This window comes from Gymnoscopelus braueri (genome assembly GCF_963280865.1).
Source record: "Gymnoscopelus braueri genome assembly, chromosome: 2".
NCBI classification, from domain to species: Eukaryota; Metazoa; Chordata; class Actinopteri; order Myctophiformes; family Myctophidae; genus Gymnoscopelus; species Gymnoscopelus braueri.
Genome location: NC_137604.1, coordinates 29,618,917 through 29,646,153, shown reverse-complemented (window position 1 = coordinate 29,646,153; position 27,237 = coordinate 29,618,917). Strand labels below are relative to the sequence as shown.

The window sequence follows — 27,237 nt, the reverse complement described above, 5'->3', positions numbered from 1 at the left end:
CTCTTAAACAGAACAAACACCCCTCCTCCTCTACTGTGCTTGGCCCCTTCCAATCAAGCCAGCACTGCAGAGGAGAGACACAAATAATTTTGCTTCACCACAGAGTCAATAAATAAACATATAAACAGATTTAAAACTCTTTCAATCATTGTGTGTTATTACTTTAAAATGGCATTTGTACACATAAAGGAAACATGTAACACAATTGCAATTAGTCATTTGACTCAGCTGTGTGTGTGCAAGGTCCTTGATTGTGTGTGTGTGTGTGTGTGTGTGTGTGTGTGTAAATGGCACGGCTGCCCCGTGAAATACTGCACACCCTGGGCAAGACCTGTGCTGTTGGTTGTCTAGGAAGTGACAACCGGAAATGAATTGAATTTGGCCGAAGTACCGCCCAAGGAAATGACGTTGATGCTTTACAAATCTGTTAACATTCTCCATGAATGAAACGAGTGTTGTGATTGGTCAAAAAATATTGTTTCCGGGGGAAACGCGTACAACGGAAATCTTGTCCACTCAGGACTTCCTAGACACTCGCTGCTTTAGGTCGTGACCAGGCTCTTCTCTTCGCAGATGAGTGAGACTGGGACCGAGGCTACATACTGCATGAGGGCATAAGACTGCCTAGTTGCACTGGCACAAAAATAGACCCTATTCTTATCACAAAGTTACAGAAATCACAGAACTGAACCGCAAATATATACTTCTTACAGTAGCAGTGTCTTGGAGTGTTTTTTCTTGGAGGAATGATGAGCAGATGTACAGTAGAAGGACACCATTGTGAGATGATGATTTTAAGTGGACCTGAAAGTACCCTTTTGACTACACTTCAGGTCGCTTCAATGCTTATAAGTTCCACCTGAAAGCTCTTTGATGTTTTTTGAAGTCTATAATTAGTGATTTACTGCTGGTTTACTTTCTGTGGAAAATAACTTTGCTCTCATGTTTATATCATTATTTTCCCTGGTGAAACACTTGTCATTTGTCATTTGTAATGCTGCTGGGTGTCTTTGTGCACTGGTGTACGGGATACAGAGAGAAGTTTTGGAAGTAGTGCTTTTTATGCCTCCGCCGGCAACAGCCGTGGTCGTAGGCATTATGTTTCAGGGTTTTCCCTACGTACTGTACGTAGGCTACAAACGTGCGTACGTACTTACATCCGTCCATCTGTCACAACCACGGGACGTAATGTCTCAGGAATGCTTTGAGGGAATTTCATGACACTTGGCACAAATGTCCAATTAGACTCAAGGATGAACTGATTCGAAGTGGTAACCCTAAACACTGGAGCCCCACAGGGCTGCGTACTGAGTCCCCTGTTTTATTCCCTCTACACCCATGACTGTGTGGCCAAGAACAGCCCAAACACCATTGTTAAATTTGCGGACGACACAATGGTGGGCCCTATCAAAAAAACGACTAGAGGGCCTATCTGGAGGAGGTGGCAGGCCTGACGAAATGGTGCCAGGAAAACAGCCTCTTCTTGAATGTCGGGAAGGTGATGATCATAGAATTATGTACGTAGAGAGAAAAGTCTCACACGCTTCTCTTGATTATCGAAGAGCCAGTGGAGAGGGTGGACAGCTTCAAATACGTCAGGGTGAACACCACCAAAGGACCTGACTTAGTCTATGCACACAGAGGCTGTGGCAAAGAAAGTGAGGTAACGCCAGTACACATGAGACAGCTGAAAAGATCCAGGGTGTCTCAAAAGATCCAAACATCTTTCTACCTGGCCGCAACCCAGAGCATCCTGTCAGGGGCATGATATGGTACGGAGCTCTTTCCAGAACCGCTGCAAAAGGTGGTGAAGTCGGCTGAACGCACCACTAGGAGGTCTCTCCCGTCTCTGCAAGTGATTTACAAAGGCAGGTGCTTGTGCATGGCAACAAGGATAATGAAGGACGAGCATCATCCTAGCAACAAACTATTTGTGATGATGCAAAATGGGCTCAAGGCTTAGTAAGAGTTTTTTTTCCCGGCAGCTGTCGTAGGCTACTTATTTTTTCTTTATTATATTAGGATGTTCGCACAATTTTGCGGAACAAGTCTCATTGACATGTTGTTGCTTTTACTTACAGTATATAAGTTAGTGACAAATAAAATCGATTGATTCTTGATTCTTGATTCAACGATCAAGATCACTGAATGAGATATATCAGGAATGCCTTAAGGGAATGTCGTGACTTTTGGCACTAATGTCCACTTGGACTCAAGTTCATCAGGATGAACTGATATGTGGTCAAATGTCAAAGGTCAACGTCACTGTGACCTCTCAAAACACATTCATTAAATTCCTTTAAAGTCTTCACTATATATAGCATATGAGTCAGGAGAGACACACAGTATAATTATGTAAATGACAAATGGTTGGCATTTACATACACCCATTTGATACATGGGTGTATGGATTCATACATGAGTCACAATGTATACCAGCTTGCAGCAAGCTAAACATTTAAAACTGCAGTATTAAATAACATATGCAACTTCTTTGAACACTGTTTCAGAGACATAGGAAATTGCATTCTTATTAATTATATGAACTATCAACTTTAAAATCTGTAGTTAATTTCTTTGGCCAGCAGAAGGCCTTGGTGTTTTTTTGCGTTGTTTAAAGCCATGCCCCTTTTCCCTAAAGCCACGCCCCTCTTGCATGGTGGGGTATATGCAATGAAGGGCACACCCCCATTTGGAAGGAAACGCCCACATTCCTCAGGGTGCTCCTTGACCAGCTCTAGCAAGCTGGTAAATAAACACGCCTACTGTATACAGTTTGAGCACCATGCACTCAGTTTTACAGTCTATTCTGCTTTGAAAGCAACACGCATAATATACTTTGTGATATAGATTAAGTAGCTTGTTATTTTTCAGACATCAATCCTATATTAACCCATTAACACCTGAAGAAGCATTTGTGTCATTTTTAGATTTGAGCTAAAAAGCATTATTTTACACTTTGGCTATTCAAAAATAGCAGATATACAAGCTCATAGCGCTATGAGCTTGTAGATCTGATATTTTTGAGAAATCGTAAAAATGTGTGCAAATATTTGAATATATATATTTTTTAACGAACAAAATATTTTGAGATGGGGGTCCGTGGCCAAATACATATACATTTTGGGGTCCTTGACATTAAAAAGTTTGAGAACCACTGACATAGTAACACAAGTTTTTTCAAAAAACAGTTAGGATTTAGAAGACATTTTGTAGAATCGGAACCTTAGGCCTTAAAGGGTTAATAGAATATGTTTTCTTTTCATCTTCTGTGTTCCTGGTTTCATATTGTACGTCCCACTGCTGTACAGTAGTGGCTAATGCTGCTATATTTATTATAGATTATTACAGGTAGACCTTTTTTTTTTTACATATTCTTCATATTTTGTCCCATTTTCAACTTAAATCACTGATTTATCACACACAGGGATTTATAACATCTGTCATAACTAATACACTGCACACATGGGGCTTTTCTTAATCGAGAGCATGGGGATTGCAAAACTGACTACCACCAAGTAGCCCCCAGCGAGCGTGTATGGTGGGTGGAGGGCGGCATGTGCATTTGTATTGAGCAAAAGCATTTTGTGTTTATTTCTTTAACTTTTAAATATACTCAGTGATAACTCAATGAAATGAAACGGCCACCTCATAAATGTAGGCCACACTTACAGAGATACAGAGATATTTTGTAAAGCCAATTGATGAAATGTGAGTTTTATGACGACAATAACATAGTTTTATTACCTACAGATTGTCTTTGACCGTGACAAATTAAACTGTTGATTTAATTTTGGATCAAAGCCAGTTTTCATTTTCTAGTTTTGGGCCACAAATGTTGGGCCTTATTGTCTATGAAAATCATCTTATTCTCAAAGCTATTTTCCTGTGTATTTCCAACTGTATTTATGAGTCATAGATTTTAGTTATAAACTCATTGTGAACGGTAAATTAACGTAGCATAAGAAATAAAAAGCTATTAATCCCCAAGCAAAAGTATACTACATAGTATCATACGCTATACTATCATTTTAGATGTGCTAAGATGTTTTAGAAAATCTTATCAGAATCAGAATTAATTTATTTTTTACTTTTATAATACACACTCAGCATACATGGGAGCAAAATAAATACCGTTCTTCTAACTCAATTTAATGGTTAATTTATTTTAATTTGGACTTCATATGATATAAAAAGTGTGGGATTGTTCTTGTATTACTACAGGTCAGGTGAATTCATTAAACAACAGTGCTGAATCTCCCCACTTCCTTTTCGTCTTTACAGTTTCGCAAATGTATCTGAATATAAATCAAAAATCATCTAAGTATGCTGTAGATTGTGGAATAGTTGTATGGCTACGCAAGACTAGTTCAGTTTTTCTGTGGCAGGCCCAAGATGTTGCTAAAGGAAGGGTATAGTCTCTCGAGCCAAACGGTTGACTCCCACAATATTCAATGCTTAGCATTCAGAGATTGTGGAATACTGTAGTTGTCTGGCTGCTGGAGACTAGAGGAAGGGGGGGTCACCAGAATCAGTGGGGTTAATGCTCCATGGCCAGGGAGCATTAAGGTGCACACTAATTGGCAGTCCAGCCAGTAGTTTTTGAGATGTATTGTTAGGGCGATGTCACCATGCTCTTGGACCAATAGGAGAATAATATTTGAAAGTATCTTAAAATCTCCTTCCCAGAACCCTTTGCTTGTTGTCTCTCTCTCTCTCGAAATGTACTGCGTGTGCACGCGCGCGCACACACACACACACACACACACACACACACACACACACACACACACACACCCCCCCACACACACACACACACACACACACACACACACACACACACACACACACACACACACACACACACACACACACACACACACACACACACACGCTCCAAACATATAGCATCTACACACTCAACAACACACCAGACACCACGCACATTCTGGCACCAAATAGCTGTGCATCAAACATCCTCCTATTGTCATCATGCACCCATGGGTTTCATTAGTTACAGCTTAAACACAACAACTCTCATTCCCACACCCACACACTGGCCCCAATGCTTTAGAGAGAATAAAAAAAGAACACTCACCAAGCAGGCCCTTGCAAGTGAAAAATCTAAAACAAAAAAAATCGATTAATATTCTACGCTCTCATATGGCTAGCCCAGAAGAGTTACAAAGTAATGTTATCTCTTGTTATTTTAATTAGTTTTCACTCATTGCAGCAGAATGATGCTATACTTCATTAGAGGATGGTACAGTAGGTATTCTCATGTGCATATCCTTAATGCACATAACGTTGGACGGGACACATCCAGGACCCCTCAGCTAATCAAGGCAAATCAAGGCTCAACCAACTTACAATGCTTTGCGTTGCAATGTGTTGTGAGCTTGTAGATCGGCCATTTTTGCTTTAGACATACAGTACATACGATACCCATGGTATACTTGACCTTACTGACAGCCATTTTCCAAAGCATAATGTGGTTTGTTTGTTTGATTGTAGAGGAAACCTTTGGGGTTCCATTCATTTCATTGTGGTATGTAATGTTTGTACAGATGGCTTTTTTCGTGCAGATCACTGTTTGTCAGTGTTTGCAACGTTTGCAAATGGAGTGTGGGGGACCTCCACGGCTGGGGTGGGGAGAGAAATACTGCAGCAATTGGCATTTACATTTAATTTGTGCCTTTCAGAGTACTGTAATCTGTATGGAATTATTAATACATTACAAGCTGTAGGGCTGGAATTTGATTAATCAAATAAGTGTGAAGCCGATTTTTATGTAAAAATAATTATATATCAAATAATAAATTTACCACGGAAGCGTTATTTTATACTTACTACAAATATACTACAAATTGTGACAATTGTGAAAATAGCAGGTCTACAATCTCACCACATGTCTCAATGTTGACCTGTTGTGTCGCTATTTTAACTAATTTTGAACGTTTTTGAAATGTTTTTACAATGTTCACCTATAATGACATGCCCAACCAATGTCCAAAGGATTAATTGATTTAATATTTGTTTTAGTAATTGATTAAATCAATTAGTTTGACTGTTTCACCCCTAATAAGCTGTTAAATATGTTACCTTTTGTTAAAAAAAAAGTTATGTTTCATTTTCTTAAACAGTCACAGCAATGCTTGCCAGTGCCAATGCTGTACAGAACCTGTGTAGAACATTGTTAACTTATTTTCTTCCGTACACAGACGGGGGAGGTAGCAAAGTGTAGATGGTAGAATTGGCATTTCCCCAGAGTTGGGAACACAACATACTTGTCTGGCTCCTATGGAGGAATATTCACTGAGATGCACCAATCGGTGCCAAGTGTACAGAACATATAGAGTCTGTTAATATAGATGGGAATTGATTTACTTTATCAGCGCTGTTTAAAAATGGAATCTTAACGTTAATACAGCATGCTAAATATCATTGTGCGGTATCGGTAGATTGATTGATGTTGAAAAGTGTAGCTCAAAATAGTACCTAAAGAAAAGTTTGATTTACAAATCAAATTCAAATGTACATGACTTGTATTGACATTCACTCAAATAGTCAGGTGGGTTTAGATAACATTTGAATGATTTTGGAGAAAATGTAAACACATAATACAGACGTTAACAGACACATTGTCTATTTTTTTATACGATATAGCTCAAGCTGTGAATAATATTTACACTTGGCAATGTGTAGGTTGGGAAGTTAGCTTGTTACTGGAATAAAGTACTTTTCTAACAAAGACAATCATGCTTGATTTTTCATAGATTCAACACTTATTTAAGCAGCACCTCCACTTCAGGTTGTTAGAGCATAGTAGTGTTGGCACCGGGCTTCCAGGGCTTTAGCTCAGAATGTTATTTTTGTTTTCCTCTTTTTTTGTGTAGACACGAATAAATCTATAATCATTCATTCAAAATCAGCATCCAGTGCTTGCTGCTGCAGTGTGCTATTGTCTGTGGAGTGCACTGCTTGCACTTGATCAGTGTCAAAATGCTGAATGCCATGTCAAACCATTACTTATGGCGGGAGTGTGCCTGGCTCAGCAACAATACACCTGTATCATTGCTGAGTGCTTCACTGAGAGCACCACTCAAAATCCTGCTGTTTTAATGGTTTCAACATTGACTATAGTTTATGGTGGTGACCAGAATCAGAGGCGGGGGGGGGGGGGGGCATGGGAAATAAAAAATTTCATTGTGTATCCACAGTTCCATGAGCTATACAACACAAATCTTCAAATGTACACTGTAGATTTTGGGCAGGGGCGTCATTTGGGGTCCCAGGTGATGACAACTGCTACCACCTAGCGTTGGCATTTAACCTCAGATTCAGTTCTTTATTATTTTCTCCACCATCTGAACTTTTTTTGCAGATTCATCAGTGCATCTCAATCCACGGCCAACGATCTACATGTGACATGTGGCAGTGTTATAGACAAGTTGTTTTTGTCTGCAGCCATACGTACATTCATTATCCGCTTTAATTTTGGGTCATTATTATGTCGTTATATCCCAACATGCAAACTAAATCTAGAAAAAAAATATCAAATCGGGCGGGTAACTTGACACCTTTTCTTCCTGAAATGATTGAAATTATTTTGTGGAAGAGTCTTATCTGGAGGCAGATAAGTAAGAATAGTTTGTTTGCTATTCTCTTAGCCAGTGAAACCATATGGTTTCATAAAAGTACAGTATTTTATATGATACTTCATTGACCAGGGTACCCCAGGGGTCTAGTTAAATGCTAAAATAAATGCCACTAATGTTGGAATAAGTACCCATCCCATATTCATCATCTGTTCTGACCACTGAACTACTAGCCAGTGTTTTATTCAATTAATTTGTAATGACCTTGAGAACTTAAATTATATGATAATTTGGGAACCCATTTTAATGTTTGGTAACACAGTTTGTAGAAGTCAGATGGTTACAATTGTATTTTGCAAAGAAGTATTTGGAAGTTGGCCAGATAGGCTAATTGGGATTAATATTATTATGTTCTGGTGATAATGACATGAAACTGTAAAACTAAATATTAAAAACTCAGTCATGTGTGTTCATGATTGCTAATAATTATCAGAGAAAAATAGCACGTTGTAATAAATTATGCTGCTAACTTAATAATCCTCCTTTGTGAAATATTCTCCAGATATTGCTTAAGTGCTTGGTACAGTTGAACAAATGATTCTGTCAGGCTACTTGTTCACTATATTTGTGAAAATGAAGCTGTTCAACATTACATTAAAGTAGCCAGGGCCATAGATTGTATTATTCTCAGTTCTCCTGCATTTCTTTTTTTTCCCGCCACAGCATCGTCTCAGCAATATTATTACATTAGTTCTATATTAAATATAATATTTCCACTAGTCCTATAATGCCGCAAAATTGCATTTAGGCTGTAGAGTGCCACAGATGTGGCCACATTTGATACCCTCTTTTAGCACAAACGTTTTCCTTTTGAAGCCAAAATGCACAAATTATGATGAATGCATTTCAGTTAGATGCAGATATGGATACAGCCATCAAAATGTGCATCAAACAGACACGGCATGGTGCAATGCACTGTAGTATGCTGTGATTTGTAGCACAGTGCCGGAGTGGGTCTGCTCGATGACTTCCAGTACACCACGGTATCAGATGCACAATTAAAATGGCAGCATCTGTAAGTTATGTTTAGATTGTATTCATAATGTAATGTGTGACTATCATATTAAATATAATATTTACACATGTAGCAGAGCATTATAGGCCTCACATCGTGATGATAGGCATCACATGGTGATATAATTAGAAGACAATCATTTGCCCCCTCTGTCTGTCTGTCTGTCTGTCTGTCTGTCTGTCTGTCTGTCTGTCTGTCTGTCTGTCTGTCTGTCTGTCTGTCTGTCTGTCGTTTTGTGGACACTGCCAGTAGGCCATGGAAAGCACTTCAAACTTTTCAAGTTGGCCTCATGATGGCGCTGCACTTGCCCGCTTTACCTTTCGGCCTATCACTCTTGAACCTGGTTTCACTGGTTTCCTTATGTCATGACGCAACTCCATAGCACACTTTTTGCTACTTCTCCTCCAGATTTTGTCCAAAACTCATACAGTACACATCATTACACATCTCTGGAGTCGTGTGATAAAGGTGTCTCATACCATTTATTTATTTATTTAATTTTATTTATTTATTAAGATTTTTTGTGAGTGGCCTATTTGAAAATGGAAAGGGTTGCTCCACAGAGCATATACTGTATATCTGCCAGCCTGTTAGGACAAATGCTTTTAAGTATATATATACATATATATATATACATGTATATATATATATATATATATATATATATATATATATATATATATATATATATATATATATATATATATATATATATATATATATATATATATATATATATATATATATATATCCTACTATATAAGGAAACCTCTGTCTGTCTGTCCGTCAGTCAGTCTGTCTAATCTGCATTTTTATCCTCAGTAGTTTGAGAAATTGATCTGTACTTGCACACCGGCATTGACCATTAGCCTAATTATGCAGATAGTGAGGAAGCCCGTTTTTCACTTTTTCCAAAATGTAAACAGTTTATTAGCGTCTTTGATACAGACATGGACAAATGAAAGAAGGGAAACATTTAAAGCAAGTTTTGATTGGACACTGGGCTCAGTAGATCAAATGACTAGAGTAACAAATGACTAGCTACATTTTTGTGTACAGCTGGTTGTTCCCACAAAGGAGATTAAAATCCATTCATATAATAAATCATACTTGACTAGGGACTTTTGGGGTGGAAAAAAAAGTTATAAATGGGGAGTTGGAACGTGGCCAAGGAACATGGCTTTGAAAAAAAAAAGGATTATGGAGAAAGAGCAGGGAATCAGATGTGGGATACTATGACAACTATGGCAGATCTCCAACTAAACCTACAAACAATGAATTGTGTTTTGCCATTGACCTAAACAGTTTCTACTAAGATCTGAATCACCAGATAATTCTGTTCTCCGAAATACTCAAAACTATTGTACCTGCTACCTCAGACAGAATTCCGATGGCCGTTAAGGCCCGTATCATAGGCTCTGATACTGCCTGACAGCGAGTGCCCCTGGGGGTCTGGGGACCCCCTGGGGGAGCAATATTAGTTAATATAGAATAAGAAACGGTTGCTTTAACCCACTTTAACGGTATACACGTATATGTCACAGTATGATTGGAAAAAACCCCGGGGGGGGCGCCCGCCGTGGGTGAGTGTGGGAGGTGAATACGTAGGGTTTGGCTTTCTATATTCTTTAGTCGATTTTCAAAACAATTTAAGCACACATTTTGGTGTCAAAGAAATTAGTCTCAAAACAATTTAAGCAGACATTTTGGTGTCATCTGCCTTCATGAGCAATGGTGTAATTTCATGTAGAGTATGATGTTCACTTGCTAAACCGATGATTGCCATACAGAGACACCAAATCAAAACATTGTAGAGTATTCTGTTAATACAGCTCTAACCACACAAACCCTAGTGTCCATATTCTGGGGTGAACATTCAGCGAAAATGTTGCCTTGCGACGCACTTTGAGCTTGTAGATTGCTATTTTCGGCAAAGAGATTTGGTATCGATGGAAAAAAAGTAGGGGGCTCAAATAGACCCCCGAGGGACTCAGGGGTCAACCAAGTATATAGAATTAAGTGGGTAAGTAAATCAGGCAACCCTGGTTTGCACCAACATGGCTTGAAGTGGCTGAGTGGAATGATAATGATGCTCTTGAGAATTTGTATTTCTTCACCCTCTGAATAAACCCAGACAGGGGAAGTGGAGGGGTTTTTATCACCCTGAAGGGGTAAATTTCTCAACAATGACTGGCTCACTGTTAATTATCCTGCTTATTACACTGCTACTTCAATAAAGAAATTACAAAATCTGCAGTAAAGAAAATAGTCCATTAGATTATGCCAGCTGCATCAGAGCAACATGGTAGACTTGCAAAACTCCAGTAGTAAGTGTTGGTGACATATTAATCAATATTTCATTGCCTATATCTCACCTCAAATGTTCTCAAAAACATTTAGCGTACTCTTTAGTTTCATTGATTGACTGAGTGACTGAGTGACTGACTGATTGATTGATTGATTGATTGATTGATTGATTGATTGATTGGTTTCTTGGTTTTTGGTGATTGATTGATTGATTGATTGATTGATAGATACGTTGGTTGATTGATTGATTCAGTCGCACACTCTCCTTCCATAGCAATGGTCTGCTATCTAGCAATAACTCAATGATTGACCAATCAGAATCGAGCATTCAACCAGGCCGTGTAATATAGACAGTTCCCTCTGGGCAAGACCTAGCCAGTTGAGTGTCTATAATAATCATAATAATCATACTAATACAAAAATACCCATGGAGTATGACCTTAGACATCTGCAATTGTTTGGACTGATTACATAATATATCAATAAATATAACTAAGTATTGTATAAGTACACTATCAAGAGTGAATATATCCATGAATATACATCTATCACCTAAGTACATATACCTGTATCAGGATATATAGGTACATGTACTGTGTCAGCCGGCCAACAGTGGGTATCTGGATAATGTACAGTATACAAAGGTTTATATTGTTATCCCTAATGAAAATGAATAAAGGTATTTTCTTACAAAATACTTGGGTCTAAATGATAGACCATCTGTTATCCTGGAAAGACAACATTGAATTTGTCTGCAAAAAGACAAAGCAAAGGGTTTATTTTCTCCACAGCCTCGGGACATTTGGGACTAGTAGACAAATGTGTTGTTGTTGTTGTTGTTTTTTACTTCTGTGATTATAACTGTTCTACAGTATTGTAATTCTACATTGTACAAGTGTTTGCACACTGCTTTAAAGTCAACCCTGCTCCACCAAATGAGAATCTGCTCTAAGATGGCAGGCCAACCCCTTGAGAAACTATGAGTCAGCCCACCATAATAACATTGGCTGGCCAGCAACCAACCAACAGAGTTACAGCCCTCCAGGATTTATTAGGGTTAGACTCAAGCACTTTTTTTGCTCCAATTAATCTTAAAATTGAATATTTTGAAGGGTCTTGAATATTGTCTTATGTGATCGTAAAGTTATGTTAAATACATGTTTGTTTGTTTTTAGTTTTTTGTATTACTTCATTTCTGTTTAGTTTTCTGCCATGTTACAAATGGAGCAGCTGTGTTGCAAGATACATTCCAGACCTCATCTGACTATAAAGTATAATAACAATCATCATCATCATCATAAATGTGACAACTCTTTAAAATGTCCGACAATTAAAACAATAACTCGCAATTGTTCAAACAGAGACAAGCCGTTGGATAAGATACAGTACATGAAATATGGTGGCAGATATGACTCATCAGAATTTGCCATCTGACACCCTCGACTGTGCCATATGAAAAATGTAGGAGAGATGATCTGGACGTGGACTGTGAGAGTCATTGTAATGCTCATCACAACGTCTTTATATGCACATTCACACAGTTTTGTACAGTATGTACGCCCATATAATATATTATGCATGGCATGTTTCCTCAAGCGTTGGGAGTAGTGTGCCTCCGGGAGCAGCGTATACCTGCAGTGATAAGACTTTAACCATTGGGCAGGGGGGAGGATGAGCTGGATCCAGGAATCCTTTTCTCTCCCTCAGGGAGGCTGACTTATTCAGTATTCCGGCAATGTTTGATCCTGACCTTACTGTTGCACGTCCTTGGCACATGCAGAGCGCAGCAAATGCCTTTTTGGGGGATTGCAGGCTCCAGTCCATTTTAATGTGCCTTATCATTCTCGGAGCGCCGCCGTCGCTATAAGCCCCGCGGCGGGGAGCGCTCAGAGCAAGCATTTTGATTATGAGTATGATTGAATTAATTCCACTGGAAGTTGACACTTAATGGATTATGATGGTCAGAAGTGTTGAAAAACACACGAGGCACATCCGATTAAAAGACTGTAAAGCTGTTTTTCCTGTATTTTTAACAAGCCCCGAGGGAATGTGTTTGAGAGTAACCTTGCTACCCTATACTGCACTGACTAACCTTTTGAAAATAAGGTCCTACGCAGATGAACAACATGTGTTAGTCCAATAATATGGTAATATGGACTTCATATATGAATAGTGTGGTCACACAGCATGGATTAGAAATGATTTAGGATTAAGGATTAAAACATAGTGGACTTTCAAACATTTATAGAGATTGCTTTTATTATTTTATATGTTAACATGTCTATTATATACATTGAATTGCGATCGTTGGTTAACCACATGAACCCTAGCGTCCCAATTCTGGTCATTTCCTAATAGCCGCAAACATTCGGTGAAAATAGGTGAACATTTGACGTGCTGTGAGCTTGTACAGTATATAGACTATTTTTGGTTGAAGAGATTTAGTGTAGAGGGGGGGAAAAGGAGGTGGCCAAGCATAGACTCCTGGAAGACCCTGGGCCAAAAAGCATATAGGGTTTACGTGGTTAAGCAACTGTGTCTTTCCGTCTTGCTGTTCACTCTTTGACCATTCAATAAGCAACAGCAAGCCTGTAACAACATCCTATTTGTCAGAGCCTTCCACCACTGTGTTGGAAGCTTAGAGCAGATAGATCAGAAAGCAGTCACCTAATAAGCCCAGTGCATTTTTTATTCTGTTCCACACAGACTTGTCCTCAGGGCAGCAGGCCAGGTCTTCATAGTTTTCTTATAACGCTCCCACCTGGCCAACATTTAATTCACACAATTTCTTGCCCCTCAGCTTATTTTCTCTTCGCTCTTTTGTCTCTAACCACTTAAACCCTATACTTAGTTGACCGGTGTCCCCCAGGGCTCTATACTTGGTCTGATCGCCTTTTTCCCCCTACTACTACAACATTATATCTTTCCTGAAAATAGCTAATCCTCAAGCTCACAATGTAACCCAAAGCTTGTAGATTTCTACTTGTTCGCCCCCCCCAGAATAGGGACGCTAGGGTTCATGTGGCTGTGAAGTCGTTCGAATCTCCATCCCAGGGTGTCTTTGGTCAACAGATGAGGTTTGAACTGTTTCAGACAGTTCCTCATTGCATCAGAACTATTAACATCCATGGTATAACCCCCCCCCCCACCCCCCACGCCCAATGTTTGTGCAGCCCTGAAAAGAACACAGGCCTGCAAAAGAGCTCAATTCATCTTACCGTCATTTTTCATTTGTATTTCCCACATTAACATTGTAGTAGTTGTAATAGCATTTTCAATATGCAATCACAACTAATACAATTTAACAAGATAACATTATGGCTGAAAAGAAACAGTAATAATGATGCAATTTGTCATTTTACATTTTTAATGCTTTATTTTGTTTTACTATCCAGACTGGTTAGATCCAGATCTAAAGTGAAATGGAACCATAGACACCACTGGAAGATTTATGTGCCCAAATTGTGCCTCAAATGCTTGTTTAATAAACTGAAGTCTTACAGTTGATTCTGAATTTACCAAACGGGCCATTTCAGACCAGTTGCTGATATGATGATGGTCATGTAAGAAATTATTAGATTTAATAATGCGGACAAAGTGTAAGGCTAAGGAAAGGTGCAGTCAGTGTCAGGGGTTATACATGCATGCCTGGTCAGTGTTGACAATAGAAAGTGGAGTGGTTCTTCACTACTACAGTTGAAGCAGTTGGAGATGTCATAATTTGATTGTGTGGATTGTTAGCCTGGCTCCAGGCCTTGTACACGTTAGCCACGCCCATTACAATGTTGTTGTTCTGGAATGAAACTAAATGAAAATTCAGGCTGAGTGTCAGGCTAGTGGATTGCCCCTGTTTAAAACAAAAATAAACAAATACATAATTTAACATCACATCCATTCAATGTGAATGATGGCATGCACACTGCGCTGCAAGCTACTTTAACTTTTCTCCAACATCTAACTTTCTTCATAATGGGTCACCCTAAACTATGGCCAGATAAATTGATGTGTATTGTAAATGTCCTAGATTGGAACAGTCTGAGAACGAGCCTCTGTGCGTATTACCTAATTCATAGTCTCTAAAAGGAAGAAGATTAGAAACGTTGATTGAAGCTCACACGTCGGCACAATATGCAAAAGGAATACGGAGCATCGTGGCCACGGATACATTTATAGAATCCTTACCCTGGTTATCTTTTGAAAAGTCTTGCGTTGCCCCACTTGAGCCTCATCCATAAATCTTATGGTTGTTTATTTATTTATTTATTCATTCATTTATTTACTTGCATAGTTATTTATTTCCCTGACGCCCCAGTATAATGAATGCAATCAGCTGACTTCCAGGGGACACTCACTGGAATAACACTCCATCACGCTTGTCAACAACCGTATGGGAACAACCACCGACCGGGATGAAGGGAAAACCCTAGGGGGGGTTACACACAAATCACTCACTCACACTCGCTCCGTGTTGAAGTTGTGTCAGAACAGGAAACTTGTGAGTGTATATTTACCTCTGAGAGTTAAATATATTAAGCTCTATAAAATAAAATAAATAGAAATAGCTGATTTACAAGCTCACAACGCGTCACATCGCGTTGTGAGCCTGTAGATCCGCAATTTGTTTACTTTATTTTATCGCCTGTACTGACATGCCCAAAATAGGGACGCCGGTGTTAACGTGGTTTAATGAACGCTGTAAGTAAGTAGGTCGGAGTGGCTTATTGTCGGTATCGGCCGAGAACAAGGGTGCCTATCCCCTTTTCAGTGTGCTAGAGCAGTGGTGCTCAACCAGGGGTCCGGGGACCACCAGTGGTCCTTGAGGGGGTTCCAGGTGGTCCCCCAGCTAAATGATGGAGAGTTGGTAACCAAATAGACCCTTAAGGCGGTTACACACCGGCAAATATGCGAATATACGCAAAATTCGGACTCGTTCCGAATAATTAAAAGACGCTTTTTTCGCTCCGCGAAACTGATGTGGAAGCTTGCAGTGACTTTAAAAAAAAAAAGGTATTATTCGCATGAAAAAAATCGCCCCGGTGTGTAAGGACCTTTATACTGTAGATCTTTAACTCTTGAGAGCGTAAAATGAAACCAAATGGACCCTTACGGGTCCATTTGGTTTCATTTTACGCTCTCAAGACTTAAATGATTGTTTAACATCTGCACTACTTAATTTACAAGAAGTCTACACAATTAGAGAATGTAGAAGAATCGTTCTTTTTTATCAACGTTTGCCTCTCATCTCTCCTAATGGTACCACATCAATACAGCATGGCATTATGGACAAAACCTTATCCAACGATAACAAAATATTCAAAGTCTTGGGTGTGAGAGTCTAAATCTCATCAAATGGTGGTCAGTGGCTCAAATGCCGAATTAATAATGGTTGAAAACCACTGTGCTAGTCTAGAGCCCTGGGAGTTGGATTTCTGAGGTGGGGTGGAACACCTGCATCACGTCCCAGTACTATACCGCACAACTTAGGTAACGCCGTTCTACTCATACGCTGAGTTGGCGTGCAACGCAATCTAACCTAGACGTTAGAAAGGCGAGTGCTCTACCGACTGAGCTACCTGGACACATACGTATTTATTATTCCTCTGCATTTCCTCTTTCACCTATAAACAGCACTGTTGTTGGTTATTACTGCATGCTATTTTTGTTTATTTTCCTTCCTTGAGCTGATGTAATTGTGTGCAGCCATTCTGTGTTATTCCACTAAGTGTACTCTGGAAGTCAGCTAATTACTATCATTATAGTGGGGCATCAGGCAAATAAATAATGACCACATATATTTTTATATGGCTTTTGGATTGAATAGAGCCATGTGGGTGTCATAAATAGGCTGTGTTCTGCTGCTGGGTTGAGAACAGCAGCTCGGCAGTGCCATTGTCAGCCGTTACAGCCTTTTGTCAGCACAGTCTGCTAATAAAAGGCCCTTCTCTCTCTCTGTCTCTCTCTCTCTCTTCCTCTCTCTCTCTCTCTCTCTCTCTCTCTTTCTCTCTCTCTCTCTCTCTCTCTCTCTCTCTCTCTCTCTCTCTCTCTCTCTCTCTCTCTCACTCTCTCTCTCTCTCCTCTCTCTCTCTCTCTCTCTCTCTCTCGCGCTCTCACTTTTTGACCAGTTTTTGCTGCCGAGTGTGATGGCTGTCACAAGTTTGTGCATTAAACGCACCATCAACTTAACTACAGCACTTTAGGCCATAGTATCTGTGTTCCACTTCTTTTTTAAGTTGCTACACATGTCTACTACACACACACACACACACACACACACACACACACACACACACAGACACACACACAGACACACACACACACACACACACACACACGCAGCCGCTCGTTCCTTTGTTCCCTGTCATAGGCCGTCTGATCTCAAAACGATGTTTACCGTCTCTTATTCTCTCTCCTATTCTGCCTGTCCTTGAAATGAAACCCTGTGATCACATGATGAGGCATAAAAGACACACAGTAAATATTTGACACTGAGAATGTTGACATTGAGGCTCAAAAGCTTGTCGTGTTTTGAAGTCGCAGATCAAAATATAATGCAACAAAGTCAGACATTCTTTTTGTAACAAGTCTCTATTTGTCTCCCCCCCCAACCCCCCCCCCCCCCCCACCCTCTCTTTTTCTTTCATATGGATCCGTTTGGCATTCTCTGCCCTTCATTTACTCTGACAGGTAAGTTCACCTTTTATGTGCATTTTGAAGCCTCTGCGCCATTACCCAAAAACATTGTTTACCCAAACTGTCTTCCGTCTTAAAAAGAAGTACCTGCGCCCGGGCTTTGTAAACTGTGAACATATTCCCTTAGCGTAACTGACACCGGGAGAATGGGGCAATTCCATTTATGCAGCCAATCTCATTGGCTACTGGAGAGATGCCAATCTGTCCCCACAGATAGGGAGGAGAAAGAGAGTGGGGCAGAGTGGGTAGAATACCATTTATTCATCCTGACACTGATCAGATAAACAGAAAATGATAAATGCTGTCTATTTTTACTTCCCTTTACCCAAATGGTAACTTTTTTTTATTCAAAAGGAAGCCTCTAGAATGCGGCTGTGCTTTTTACCACTCTATTTCAAAGTACCGTTTGGAATAAAAAAATTGCTTTAGAATGATTCGACCAAGAATTATGCACCTGCACCCACGATACATAAGTGATGACTGCATCAGGCGTGTGCGTCAAACTAATACTTTGCTAAATCTATTATGATTCAGATGCATAATTTAGGGACTTTGCTGAATGTCAACTAAATGGTGTGTTCTCTCAATTCTGTTGTTTTCAAGATTTTGGTAACACACACATTATAATCTGCTTATAAGTAAGTAGTAAGTAAGCCTTGCCGAGCCATAGGGCAGGAGCCTATCTCCTGTTTCCTTAGCGTGAGGCAGCTTGATGTACAAGTACATCCCCTGGACATGACGCTAGTATGTCGCAGGGACTTACCCCAATCCGACCCATGATGCTGAGTGCCAAGCAGGGAGGCATTGGGTCCCATTATTAGAGTCTTTGGTATGACCTGGCCGGGGATCGAACCCCGACCTCCCAGACTCAGGGCGGACACTCTAACCACAAGGCCACTGAGCTGGTAATCTGCTTATAACACTGTATTATATTAATATATAACAATAATCTTAATACAATGCAATACTTTATCATGTATTAGGAGTACTTCTCACTGCTTATAACTGTAATTATACATTATTAGAAGCAGATTATAATGTATTTATACATGGCCTCATACAGTAAGTCATTCTAAAATTATTTATGTTCTAAGCAAATGATAAACACACATTATAATACTTTATAGACATGGGCTTGAAGAAAAGGGTTGCTGAGATGGTAATATCACTTGATGCACCTTCCACCATACTGCAGCCATCTTGTAAAGCTGCAACTGTAAAAGTACAACAGTCCTACTATTCATAGTTTTGTTTATTTTGCACTTATTTGATTGATGAGAAGCAACATTTGCCAGAAACCAAATGATCCACTCTTTGCAAAAATAATGCTTTTGAATTATCTGTCCACTTGTGTTTGCAGGCTTCTAGGGTCAATAATTGTGCAATTATATATAGAACAAATGCGTGCAGTATTTATATTTCACACGTTTCATATCTCACAAGTCTATTTTATTTGATCTTTAAGTAATTATGTCCTCAGTTTTTAATATAACAGCAGCACGTCTTAAAGCCTACCGTATCATGTCAACACGATGACATGTAATCACTGTCCTCAAATAACAGTCGTCCATAGATACTGTATACTGTATTGTATAATGACAGCAGTAATATATTCTGTTGTCATATTTTTACATGGCAACATACGGTTGTTGCTTACGGCTTCCATCTCTTATCTGTGTCATCTGCGTTATGGATTAAAAAAAAACACAGAAACAAAAATCAGTGCCAGCACCATATAATGCTTTACAATGCAGCCACCACAATAATCTGCATATTAGGGTGTTGCCCTACATCTGCTCTAGTACGGGTTACATGGATGCCCAGATGCAGCCCCAGCTGTTTCCACACACAGTATTAGCTCACTGACTGACCCTGATGTTTGATGTTTAATGCAAGAAAGAGCACTATAGTATCAGATGAGCCTTCCCGTTCCCGGTCTTACCATGCACAAGTGACAGCTATAAAGCAAATAACAACAACAATGATGTAATAATAACATATATTAAAATTGGCTTAAGGCGGTCCATGTCGTCACACTCAGCCATAACCATATAAAGAGTTTGCAATGCAGCTGCGCCCAAATATGGAGTGTGTTCTCTAGCCTCAGTGTGTCATGGATTCAGGCGCAAACAAATCAGTCTGTGTTATAGGTGACATGTATCAAAGATTTTCTGAGATTTTCTAAAATGTTCAAAACATTTATAAAATAAATAAAAAAAACATCTAGAAATATTGAAAATAGCAGATCTACAGCCTTGACTATTTCACTAATTTAAAGTATAAAATAGGACTTAATTGGTTTGGAAAATGGTTTGGAAAAACATCCACCAGTTGTACTATTACTGCATGCTGTACATACAGTACAGTAAGTAGCTGTGTGTTCATGCCCCTGAAGTACATGGAATGAAGATTGCTAACCAAACCTACTTTGCCCGTTTCATCCTCCCTAGCATTTAGTAGCCATCACATCCTACTCAGTCAAGAATTGTGGCTCTTCTTAGTCGTTATTATTATTAATGCAGTGGAGCTGGAACAGAGTGCATGTAAATGAAGCTGTGGGTGTAGAGAGAGAGCACGCTGCCAGGAAAGTTACCCTGGATAAGAAATGTAATTATAGTGTTTTATTTGACCTGTGTTGGTGAGGTAAACTGACATGTGGCCAATTTGTTCAAATTAAACAGAGAAATGGCCGGGAGGTAAGCCATTTTATATTGTGTGAACCAGATGGATGGGCGCCTCTTCCTCCACCGTCGTTTGGCGCTCTCATTCGAAGCATAGGGATATAGAAGAAGAGTGGAGGAGAGACAGAATTGAGGTAGATGAAGATGGCATGGAAAGCCATGGGAGGTCAAAGATGATGATGATTAGAATATCGATCCTGATAGACCACCCAGTATAACATACAGCCACCCACACATTGCCATTATTCATTAGCAGCACCATACAGCCTATCACAGCACGCACTGCCACCCGTGATTTAGCTTCCCATCCGATTATGAGGGGGTGTTAGCATTTTATTACGCTCCGCTAGTTCCAGTGAAACAGCAGAAGGGTGCCTGATCAATACCCCACACAGTAAGCCAGGTTCATTAATTTGTTAAATGTTTGTTTGCATCTTTATGGTTGTGATGCAAACTTTTCCAAAGGATGTTTGGAATGATGCCACACACGCACACGCGCACACACACATACACGCGCGCACACAGTCGCGTAACGAGGCAACAGCATGCCCCGACGCGAGGCGGTCACAGCGGGCCCTCATGAACGCGCATGCGTGCGCGTGCATGTGCACCCGAAAATTATGCGGTTATTAGTGGTTTCTGATTTCTGATTTTCGCGGGTTTGTGACGGATTTCGGGTACATAAACAACGGTTTTGTAACAATGTTAAGGGGCACACCCAGGTTTATTTTTTAATTCATATATTTTTTTTAATATATATATATATATTTTTTTTTGGGGGGGTGGGGAGGTGCCATATAAATACCATGTTTATCTTTATGTTTCTTGCCATTGTTAACCACAACCCTATCCACAAAACCTAAACCTAGCCCCTAGCCCTAAGCCTAACCCTTAAATGCCTAATCCTAACCCTGACCCTGGCCTGAATGTTTTCCATTTTTTTATACTTATCTTGTGGGGTCCGGCATTTTGGACCTCACTAGAAAGCTGTTTCTCCTTGTTTGGACCTCAAAAGTATAGTAATACCTTAATACCTGCCATACACACGCACGCACGCACGCACGCACGCACGCACGCACGCACGCACGCACGCACGCACGCACGCACGCACGCACGCACGCACGCACGCACGCACGCACGCACGCACGCACGCACGCACGCACGCACGCACACACACACACACACACACACACACACACACACACACACACACACACACACACACACACAGACACACACAGTGCTGCGTAAGCAACACGGTGTCTTGGCCGTTTGTGTGTTTTGGTAGATGGATGGCGACAGCGGTGTAGTGTTTAGATTTATCGCAGCGAGCTACCTGCGCCGTTAGTCCAGCTCCGCGGGGCTCCTCCCTGTTGTCAGTGTTTGACTCTGACCCCTGGCTGCCACGCTCACACATACATCCCACTCTCTGCCAAGCAAGCGTCCTCTGCATGCTCTCATTACATTGGCTTGACCTTTGTTCTTTACAGTCAATAACTCAAAATTACTATCACTCCGTCTCACAGCCTTCATTAGCCTGACTTTGTTGCTCGTGCCAAAAATAGTCAATCTACAAGCTCACAACACGTTGCTTCCGATACATTGCAAATATTACTGCTTTTGTATCGGCTATTTTCGGACGAACTGGGCCGCCGTGCTCTTATTATTAACCAACAATACAGTCCTTGAGGGGTTTGTTATGGTCTTATCTCGGTTGATTGTATTATCTCTTTCATAAGCACATGTGCAGATAGCCACACACACACACACACACACACACACACACACACACACACACACACACACACACACACAGACACACACAGACAGACACACACACACACACACACACGCACACGCACACGCACACACACACACACACACACACACACACACACACACACACACACACACACACACACACACACAGTACAGCTGGGAGACAATAGCTCCAGTGCCATTAGCAAGTGCATTATCCAACCATCACATACCCCTTTCCCAACAGCTGTGGCCCCATTGTGTACAATTCACACTTTCATGACCATTTTCTCATTCAAAGAACAACATCTTATACTTAATATTCTCCATACGATGATCCAATATAGGACTGTGGTTAAGTCACCTATTTGACCACTAATGATCTGCTAAATCAATGAAGGATTTCCATATGAATAATAGAATAACTCTCTGACCAAGAGCAAAAGATGTATGCATTTTTTATCACTCTGATCATTTTTGGTTACCACTCATCTGTATAGATTTTTACCAAGTATCATCAATCAGGGCATTAATAATGGCCGCTGTCCAGAAAGCTATTACGTCCCCTCTGGGAATTCTCCAGGCTTAGGTCAAGCAGACATTTGATCCATTGTCAGCTAGATGCATTGGTCAGTTTCTCTGCATTTAGTGTGCCTAATTGTAAGTCTTGTGAAAACACAGAGAGAGAGAAAGAGAGAGCTGTTATAAGCAGGGATAGAGATGGGCCTTAAGTACCTATCATGCCAGGCCTTAAGGGCTCAAACCTTTTAAAATATTCAGCCCCTTTCTCCACCTGCTGTTGCTCTCATTGCTTGTTTAAGAACAGACTGAAGCAAAATCAATTTTGGTGCCAAATTCTTTCTAGGCTGGGCATCATCCAATATTCATACACATGAAGGTGACCACCTAAAGATGTACCCTGGAGTTGCATGATTTAAGGTGCTGTGCAGAATGTGAAACGGAGAAAATTCAAAAAAACATTTGAAGATAAGAGAATGAAGTAAAGCTCACTCATGTTCAAGGTGTTTACCTGCTATGCTCATTTGCATGCAGATGACTTGGCGGTTATGATTAACAGTCATGTTGAGTCTCAACGTGGGACACTTGCTACAAAATATGATGTCATGAATAAGAAGTAGATCATGAATCTCAAATGGCAAGTCTGAGCTGTGGTCTCTCCGCCGACCATGGCCACTAAAAGGTGAGCTGGAAATGTCAGTGTTTTCCCTACTCTGAGGCTATAATCGTTTTCAGGTTCAGTTTAACAGTTGGTATGATGCACTGCAGTATTAAGCCTATTTTGGGTTTTCAGCGTTAACCACTTATCTACTTCACCACAAATATTTTCTAAATTATTTTGAGACTATGCTATTAAAATAATAATAATAATAATAATAATCAATATTTTATTTTATTTTTAATAACATGGCAAAATCAAAACACCACGGTTAAAGCAATTAAGCCAACACTATTTGGTGCATGGCCATCAAAGAACATGTTTAATTAATTAGATGTTGTCTATTTTGTCTATTCTGTCTATTTTGACAGGAGAAACATGCAGCGTATTGCTTGAAAGAAAATACTGGTGTTAGTGAGTAATTTATTTCCCTCGTAAACTAGGAATGACATTCATTTGATGTGGTGACCCTGTAGCACATTTATTGTCATGCACGGTTGAGGGTGCTTATAGATGACCTCATATTTCAGCACTAACGCTGTGCTTGGGCAGCGACCAATCCCAACTTGAGTTTTACTGTCATTGCTGCTTTAAATAAAATGGCACATTTATCTGGAAACTCGAGCCCTGCTGTCAAAAATATTACCTGAAAAGAACAAGGAAGGTGTTGGACTGCTGAAAGAGCATAATTTCTGACGAGGGTGACTGATAGCTGGATGGAGTTTCAACATAAATAGATCCTCTGAGCCACAGCGGATAATATACTGTTGGACTTACTTGACCATCACTTTGCACACAATATACATTGAAGGAACCATCTCATTACGTATTAGCTTATTCGGAAATTATGCATTAGGCCTCGAGATGAGGGAAACAAAAACTCACACCAGTATTTTCCTCTAAACAACAGTGCAATGTCCTGTTATAGAGTTTAGGATTTCTTAAATTCAGGAAACAATAACTTTATGCAAGGTTTCACCTTTTTTCAGAAGAGATTTAGTTTTTAGGTTATAGTTGATTGATAACGTGTATCCTATTGGCACGTGTCATGCAGATAGACACACATGTTTTGTGCAATCTGGCCACACAGAGACACGCTTCGTGCTGAAATTTAGACACACATAGTCACAGACACAGGTGCATACAGGCGTGCATGCACACGCACTATGCAAACCAATTATGTCATGATAATGCAAACGCAACGTCTTATTTGTGGGTGCTGACAGTGGGGCTAATTTACAACAATAACCCTCTTGTTTGATATACTGATTACGCCTGTGTGCGTGCATCTATTTTTGTGTCTTCGTGCACGTGTGTTTGTGATCGTTAGCCAATTGAACCTTAGCATCCCTATTATGGACATATTATAGGTGAACATTATGCAAAAATAGCAGATCTACAAGCTCACAACATGTTGCAACGTGACACGGTGTGAGCTTAAAGATCAGCTATTTTCAGTGAAGAGATTCTGTGCGGAAGTAAAAAAAAAAGGAGGAACCAGGCATAGATCTCTGAGGGACCCCGGTCAACTGAAGCATATGGGGTTTAAGTGGTTAAACTTCATATCGATGCTGCTGCAGCAGCAATAGGCCTACGGTAGGTCAGTGTTAGAGAATGTGTAGGATGTGAAGTGCTCCCTCCTAAACAATTGGCAGACTAGAGCTACAGTGTAAGAACATGCACACTAGAGAGCAGTCTGTGCCCTCGCTCTGCAGTCGTTGTGATCCTCGTTCTCCTCTCTCCACTTCACATTACCCACCATGTGTACGTATTATGTCGCAGGATACAGGAAAACACAACATCTGGTATAGTGCACGCATTCACACAAGGAATACCAGAGAAAAAAAGGCATGACATACCTCAAAATGGCCTTGTATTTAAGGAACATTTCACATTACATGTAAACACAGTGAGGGATATTTGTATGTGTTTATGTCCGTTTGAGACAACAACAAAAGAAGCCCCGGTGTGGTAATTTTTCAACAAGGCTATTTTAGAGTGCATTTTGATTTAAATGTGTAAGGCAAAGGCGTTTGCTGTCTCATGTATGCCCCCACTCAGTGAAAAGGAGCTGCCGCTCTTGCATGACAGCCAAAGATTGTGAAGCAGTGAGAGAAGCATAGCTATAGATCGTTGACGCTCTACTTTGTTTACTTGGATGGTGCACAAATAATCATATAATCATTATGAAAATATGCCATCTGATTAAAATGCAGGAGAAAAAAAATCTATTTACAGAAAAGAAACGGGGAGGAGGGAGGGGGGGGGGAGAAAGCAACTACAGCATTGATTGCGAGCCAACACAGTGAATAACATACATGAGAATTTAAGATAGAGAAAATGGTCTGAAATTCAGATAAGGGTTCTGACCAGCTTAAACATTGGAAATGAGGTGCAGATATCGCACTGCCCCTTTTTATTTATTTATTTATTTTCCGTTAGACACACTGCAGAGACACACAAGCAAACGCTCTCCAGTCTAACAGCAGAAGAATTGCATCTCTTTATCATTCATCCTCTCTCAAAGGCTTTTCACACACTCAGAGCATTTTACTGTGAATAGCAGTTCATTTATTTAAACATTTTTTTTTGTAGTTTACAAAAGAACTAGAATAGCATCTTGCATCATTTTTTCCTCCACACTTGCATTTCTGTTTTAAACATATTTTACACATACTTTTATCTTTACACTTTTTAAATCCAACTGAAACATATACATATATATTTATATATTTTTTTAAATCTTTTAAATGTTGTTTATCATTGTCAAATGTCGTGTTTGCCACATAGAAAGTGTTTGTTGTTGTGTCCCCAGTTTGATTCTTAGACAATGTTAGAATGTCCTGAAGTGGAAAGAAACATTAAAGCTCAAATATCCATCCTTTGTGAGAGAAAAGCCTCAATACCCCACAACATATTCCTATTTGTGTTCCTGTAGAAAGTAAACAGGTCCAAGAGTCGGGTCCCGATTTCGCCCAGTATGGCCTCTTCCAGCCAGCAGTAAATCCACTGTAGTAGACTCACACCCATAAAGCCCACTCCTTCCGTCCAGGAAATAAAGCAGCACAGTGAGACGCAGTGTAAAAAGTGTCCAAAGGATCCCTCTATTCCATTTGTCCCATAATACCCCCTGCCCCCTCCTCCCTAATATATCCAAAAAAGGGCTTTATATCCAGATAAACACAGGTAAACGCACATACTCACAAAGCAGGGTCACACTTCACATTCCCGAGAAGGTGGCTGCTGACAGGTACATGAGCCATATTCGTTGATGATGACCAGGGCTCCCTCGATGTGGTTCGGTTTATAGTCAACATAGTATTCCGGTGTGGAAATCGCAGCCATCTGCTGCATGCTTTGCTTCTGCTTCTGTTTGCGGCGTTGGCTGCTGAAGCACTGCCTCAATTGTCTTATTCCGGCTGGAAAGCACTTCCAGGCCACGTAGAGCATTAGCACCACGATGAGAAAGGAGAAGATGAGTGCCATGGTGCCCGTCACCACTTTGTGGATCTGCATGGTGCTCTCCAGGTCATCGTGGCCCACTGTGACAGTGAAAGAGCCGGTGACCACCTCTCCACCCTCACCCTCGTATGGGTTGGGTGTCACCGGGCCTGGGAACACTGGGCCACCGTGGGCTCGGTCTCTGGTGGAGGCAAACGGGCCTGCCGTAGTTACCCCCATAGGTGGGTCTTCGCACAGCTGAAAGGCATACACAGCATCCAGCACGTCCTCTCCCTGTGCTATGTCCGGGCTCGAACACAGTAACGAGCTGTCATGCTGGCCACGGAAAGCGCTCAGCCAGGAGGCCAAGGCGCACACGTTGCGACTGCATTCCCACTCGTTGCCCGCCAGCGTGATGCTATCCAGAGAGGACCACGAGTCCAGGATGCGCTGGTCCACAGAGGTCAGCCGGTTAGAGTCCAGCATGAGCACCTTCAGGTTGGGTGCACT

At 40.5% G+C, this 27,237-nt stretch overlaps 2 protein-coding genes across 2 annotated transcripts in view; one reads left to right on the top strand and one right to left on the bottom strand.

Moving 5' to 3' along the window:
* Positions 1 to 27,237, top strand: part of ctnna2 (catenin (cadherin-associated protein), alpha 2) — a 574,287-nt gene that overhangs the window by 326,143 nt on the left and 220,907 nt on the right. The window lies entirely within an intron of this gene.
* Positions 26,500 to 27,237, bottom strand: part of LOC308098523 (leucine-rich repeat transmembrane neuronal protein 1-like) — a gene marked incomplete at its 3' end in the record, with an annotated part of 1,989 nt that continues 1,251 nt past the window's right edge. The window contains exon 1 of the mRNA XM_080446914.1: positions 26,500 to 27,237. This exon is cut by the window's right edge and continues 1,251 nt beyond it. Coding sequence (XP_080303040.1) covers positions 26,500 to 27,237 — 738 coding nt within the window.